Source organism: Homarus americanus, unplaced genomic scaffold, assembly GCF_018991925.1.
Source record: "Homarus americanus isolate GMGI-L3 unplaced genomic scaffold, GMGI_Hamer_2.0 scaffold45443, whole genome shotgun sequence".
NCBI lineage: Eukaryota > Metazoa > Arthropoda > Malacostraca > Decapoda > Nephropidae > Homarus > Homarus americanus.
Window position 1 is genome coordinate 148,984 of NW_024735013.1, and position 6,181 is coordinate 155,164.

The 6,181-nt window shown below is 34.7% G+C and overlaps 2 protein-coding genes across 2 annotated transcripts; both read right to left on the reverse strand.

The window, feature by feature from the left end:
- Positions 1 to 1,030: 1,030 nt before the first annotated feature.
- On the reverse strand, positions 1,031 to 2,579 carry LOC121870744 (transmembrane protein 199-like). The gene has a single exon (XM_042372693.1). It carries the CDS (start codon positions 2,576 to 2,578, stop codon positions 1,967 to 1,969), a length of 612 nt encoding a protein of 203 aa, XP_042228627.1. The 5' UTR covers position 2,579; the 3' UTR covers positions 1,031 to 1,966.
- Positions 2,580 to 2,820: 241 nt separating this feature from the next.
- On the reverse strand, positions 2,821 to 6,181 carry LOC121870746 (biogenesis of lysosome-related organelles complex 1 subunit 5-like). Its single transcript, XM_042372695.1, has 5 exons — positions 6,060 to 6,181; positions 4,955 to 5,037; positions 4,115 to 4,189; positions 3,552 to 3,665; positions 2,821 to 2,985 (listed from the first exon to the last, which is right to left on the reverse strand). Exons 1-5 carry the CDS (start codon positions 6,076 to 6,078, stop codon positions 2,821 to 2,823), a joined length of 456 nt encoding a protein of 151 aa, XP_042228629.1. The 5' UTR covers positions 6,079 to 6,181.

Sequence of the window (6,181 nt, forward strand, 5' to 3'; positions counted from 1 at the left end):
TTTTGTTGAATTGAGGCAATTTTCAGTGAGCTGGAACCAATTACCCAAAAACCCATTGAAACAATGGTTTCGGTTAACGAGCAACCTTCGAGAACGGATTGTGCTCGTTAACCGAGGGACCACTGTATGGTGGTATGGTTCGGTTCAGAATTGTGTTTGAGAGAGATGACTGTGGAAATGTGTGAGTACAGTATGTTGGTATGGGTGATCTCAATAATATTTTTGACTCTAAGCCTAGGTGAATGTATATTGGTATGGATGAACTTAAGACTGTTGATAAATATAACTTAAGAAATGTTTATGTTGTTATGGATGAGTTTGGACATTGTGTGAGTATGGGAGTTAGAATGAATGACTGAGGAATTGAGTGTGAGAATATAGGGTGCTGGTTTGGATGAATCTGGAAATGGATGTGAGTGTATGATATTGCAAGGATGGATGACTGTGTAAATGTATGTACTGTAGAGTGTGGCTATGGACAAGGCTGGAAATATACTGTGTTTTAACTGGAGGAGATTCTATTGAAAGACTCCCAACACTGGAGTGGCATACAGATTAATACAGATTGAAGTAAGAGAGTACAGCACTATGCCATAGAAGGTTTGTTTTAATTTGTGTGAAACAAACTGAAATTAAATTTTCTGGGAAAACTAAATTATACAGTATACATTAAAACTACTGTATTACTTAAAGTACCATCTGAGGGTTGGTGACCTTAGCCCTCCACTCCTAATGTTTTAAGACTGTCTTTACCAATCCTCCCTGACGATTGCATGAAAAAGAAAATCCACATTACTGAAATTCTGGGGGCAGAGCTGTGGTTTTTACAAGACTTAATACACTTCCAATGGTTATCAGAGATGAACAAGTACAATGTTCAAAGTACTATAGGTAGTTACAAACAATAACTAGTTCTGTTTTAATACAAGAATAAGCTTATTGGGTAACTGCAATGCTTGATTCTTTTTTTTTCACTTTTGCAAGACTTCTACTAACTGCTAGAAGGCCAAAACAAAAAGTAAACACATACTCCAATTTTTTATTTATTTATTACTCATGTTTTTTACCTTGGATTATTTGATTTTAGTCTTTTAAGCCTTTAGTTTAATTTGGCGACATGTGACCTAAGCTGTTGCATCACCAGGGATGTAATTATAATCAATCAATTTATTAATCTCAATTTTCAATCTTTTTTTTTATGCTGGGCTTGTTTGTTTCATGCATTACAAGTGAATAATCTTACTCTCTAGACTGTAGGACTGCCTAAATTTACAGAATGATCTGACCAGGGTGATGTATCCATTTGATTGTTCTATACAACGGTAGGGAGATCTATCCATCTGATTGTTCTATGCAACAAAGTAAGGGAGATCTGTCCATCTGATTGTTCTATGCAACAAAGTAAGGGAGATCTGTCTCTCTGATTGTTCTATGCAACAGTAAGTGATCTGTCGATCTAATTGGTCTACAGTCATTTAAATCTAAGAACTAGCTAATGTAAAGCAAATTCTATACAGTGGGGTTTCATTTTGAGTGGGTATATTTTACTGGTACATGTCCGCTATAATATTTCACTAATCAGTTATGCTAACAGACTGACATAGAACAACCAAATCCTTATAAAAGGTTCAAATACAGTATAACTTCTCCAGTGCCACACATGTGCTGTAGAGTAAGACATATATTCTAAGGTAGATTTACTTCACTTGTGTCTGACATCAATTGGCACAAAATTTACTTGAATAATCATAAGAATCATAGGAATAAAATTTATTAGGAAACTCAATCATGCCATGGAAATCCTAAAAGTTATAGCATACAGTAAAATCATCTTCCCACTTACATTACAGATCAGCAAGTGCTACTTTTCTTTAGTTAAATATTGAATAAGATAATGATGCTATATATTATATACACTGTATATGTATGCTATATGTACACAAAAATTTTGACTTCTCTTTTGGCACTATTTTTTCTTCTCAAATTTGTCCTCCTCCCTCAAATCTTCTCTAATGATGAAGAACATTTCTGCTAAACCAACAGCCACAGCTGAAACTGTTGCTACCAAGGCTCTCACCCCATAATCTGAGGTCACCAAACCACCCGCTATAAAGACAGCAAAGAATGTACCAACAATAGACAACAAATACTGTGCCCCCGAAACCATCTGCTTATTAATGCTTTTCATCTCTTTTCCAATATCTCCAAAGTTAGCGGCCTGCTGTCCATAAGAAGCATCGACAGACCTGGTCATATGTCTGTACTCGCGGTTTTCCTGTTCAAATCGGAGCCTCTGAATTCGAGCCTCAAGTTCGGGATTCCTTGGCGGTGGCTCATATTTTGGCAATACTATTTCACTCTCGGACAACAATTCGTGCACTCTCTCTGAGATGCCTCGCTCTCTCATTTTTGTATGACACCATTTTATTTCATGCGTGGTTAAGTTAATTTTCCTTTCTGAACAGTCCTCTTTCTCATTGAGCTTTTGTTTTATGCTATCAGGAGCTCCAAATGCATTCTGGAGCTCTTGCAAAATTTCCACAAACCGCTTTGAAGGAATAACAGTGATGTGATCCATGACAGAGAAAAGTATTTAAAATTAATTAAATAAATACTGTAAAAAATGAGGTAATTGTTCCAAACAACAAATTAATACCTAAACACTGTTGACTTAGTATATAAGAGTGATTCACTCACACATAAACTTAAAACTAATGTACTGAAATAAATGTTGGGAAATTATTTGAGGTAATTGATCCAAACAAACATGTGAAGAAGCAACTGTTGATGGGCACACACTGTATTAAACAGTTAAGTTACTTAAATATATCCAGCACTCTTCTCAAGCTGTTGAAACTGTGCCCTCATTGACTGTTCCTTCTCTTGGTAACTATCTTGCAAGAGATTCAGTTTTTCCTGAACATCCTGTTGCACCGCAGTGAGTCTGGCACTACGCTCAGCTCTCTTTTTGGCTAGCAGCTCCTCCTGAAAACAAATTTTCTAATTAGACCTACAGTAAAAAAAGGTGCAATCCAAATATAAAATTATTTGTCTGGGTGAAGGGTTATTGAAATATGACATTCTGAGAAATTCAATATACAGTACACCAAAACTCTTTAACATCAACAACAATCACTCTGACACTGGGGGTACCACAGACTCTCTTGAACTTTAAACAAGTTAATAAGCATGACATGTCTTCAGCTAACCTTCATGCTTCCTCCAACAGTTTTATATGAAGATATTATCCAAACATGAGAGGTTAGCCATATAAGGGTCCAAACAAGACTGAGTTAATGCACAACACAATAAATAATGCCCCCTCTTACTCTTCCCAACCCAGGAATTGGTACCGATTATGTTTCAAATTTATCATTTGTTCTCATTATCTTCTAAAAAATTAAGACCTGAGGACTTAAGTCACTATAATACCAATTTTCATGACTCATAAACATTATCCTTATGATCTGTCACATTATACAATAAGATTTTTGTCAAGTGGATGACATAGAACAGAAAAAGGGTTCTAATGAGAAGTTATCGTTACTCACAGAATTGAATTTCTTTTCTGTGTCCACAGTATCTTCACACATGTGTAGAGCCACCTGGACATCTGCTATTGTGCGAGGAAGGTTATCATCCGAAGAGTTGACAATCTTTTCTATCTGCAAAAAAAAAAAAAAAAATTGAAAATTCTTTATTATTATGATCAGTGTTATACATATGCAAGTAGACGCTAGATTAATTTTTACTCCTGTAAAAAAATCAAAATCTACAATTAAATAATTTTTTTATTTTTTTTATGAACTGATGGCAAAAGTCACCTCAAAATTAGCCACTTTTATATTCTGAGGAATTAAGGAAAGGTCTAATCTAGGTAACCACACATTACCGTACATACCGGTAACTTTTGTATTCAACATGTGACCAGTTAACGTGGTCAGTTTGTTTTATCTTGTCCACCAATAAAACTAATCAACTGCCTCATCATAGTGCATAATGACCTTTGTCAAGAATTTGAGATATGATAAGTATATATGAAGTCTTAATTCTGGCATCAAATCACGTAAAATTACAGGAATCCGATAAGAAAAATAATTAATAAACAACTTACCTGACCCTCTTTAATTTCTGTTATGAGTTCCAGTGAGCGGAAGAGTTGTTCCACTTCTCTGTCTCCACGTTTCTCCTGTAGAAATAATTGTATTGTAATTCATTTTAAGTTTATTGCACTTTTTTTAAATAATAAGGTGATTACAAGTTTCTTAACAAAATAATAATACAGTAAACCCTTGCAATTTCAACCTAAATGGGGAAGGATCAAAGCCCCCTCCCCCACTCAGCTATGATACTAATCCCACATGCACAAGTAACCAGCTAATGCCCTGTTCTCTAATGCATCTAAGGAAAAGACAAAGATAAAACAAATCTAAAACAAATTAAAATCCACTACTTTAATCTTAATTTTTGCCTTGCTTCACAAATCATCCAATAGCAGTCACAAGTTGCACACCACACACAGAAATCATCTTAACATTTCACTTCCAACTTCACATTCTTCCCTGGTTACACATACTTTCCTGCTGACTTAAATCTCACCAGTTTCACCTCTCCTCAATAGTGTTGTATAGCTGTAACCTGAACAATCTGGAATGCTTAGGATTTTGTCCTGACTGGTTTAAAGTTGCTAATTTTCTGATTGGATACTCTTTTATGAGAAGAGCAAAAGCAAATTTTATAATGATATGTTTACCAGATTTTTTGACTACATATGTGTTTTTCCTAAAAGATGATATGTATTGCCATATGTAATAATGAAGATACAGGTATATATTCATAAAATCTTCCATCATCTAAGCACCACATGATATACAGTCCAGTATACTTCTGTTATAGATCTTATTACCAGTATTGATTTGATAAGCTTGTACAAATTATACTAACAATGTCTCACCTCAAATTCTTTTTTAAAAAACTCAATTTCTCCTCGCAAAAATGGCCGATGATCAAACAGTCTGGAAAACACTTCATTCACATCTGAAAATCAAGAAAATATTAGGTAAATATTCCATAGTAACCATGCACGGAACTCTATTGATTTGCATACCGTATACAGAGACAGAGAAAGAAACCTACTCTACTCTATAATGTTTCTGCCAGAAAATTATATTTTTCGACTTTTATTTACTTTTCGATTTCCATTAAAGAAATGCAATTTTGATCTCACAAAGTGGGCAGGGCTTTGAAGTAGAGGGAAATTGTGGGGTAAAAACCGATGAAACCAAACCTAACAACTCAAATACCAGTATACAGGTACTTTACATGTCTAAGCTAACCAGAGAAACCAATTTTCATTGGATAAGATTCGCATTACCACATTGCCAATGTATGTTTGGTTTTAAATTATTTCTAAGAGTGGAAGACTGTGGTAATCAACCCTCAGATATGGGGACGGTACTCTAATTATATAAGACCTGGAAGGTCTACTTTTAGTAATATGTTTTAAAAATCCTGGTTTATGAAACTGTTAGCTGTGAACACCCAAAACTAGGCCATCTGTTCTTCACTGACATATGGATATTTTTCCATGGGAATTTCACTAGTATTATTTCTACATGTACTAAAAGTAATTTAACCCCACATGTTCCCTCTGCTATATGGTCCTATACACTAATGGGTTCAACTCATTCTTCTACACAGGCATATGGTTTTTACATAGTTAATTGTGCATACAGTACATGTATTTTCTTAATAGTAATCAGCAAATTCAGGCAAAAGTTCGTACGAAAATTCCTTTATGAAACCAAAGACACATTTTCAATTTTACGGAAAACACTGCATATAATGACCGTGATTACAGTGCAAGTTGTCGCCGCTTATCTCAGAGGTAGACTGATAAATGATTGCAACTAAACAATCGTTCAACAGTTGATATGGATCCTGAATGTCATGAGGTCGTTTCTTCTATATTAATAAGCTTCAACTGATTTAATATGTCATGAAAATCTATAGAAATAATGTATATTTACTGTGCCTTTACACTTAGACGCCTAACTTACCACTGCTCGCAGCTGCCATTGTTTACACCATCGAATGTTGATAGTGTTCGAATGAATTGTTGCCTCTCACTTTAAATGCCACATTAATTTAAGAATGACTGATTGTTTTATTGTGATATTCA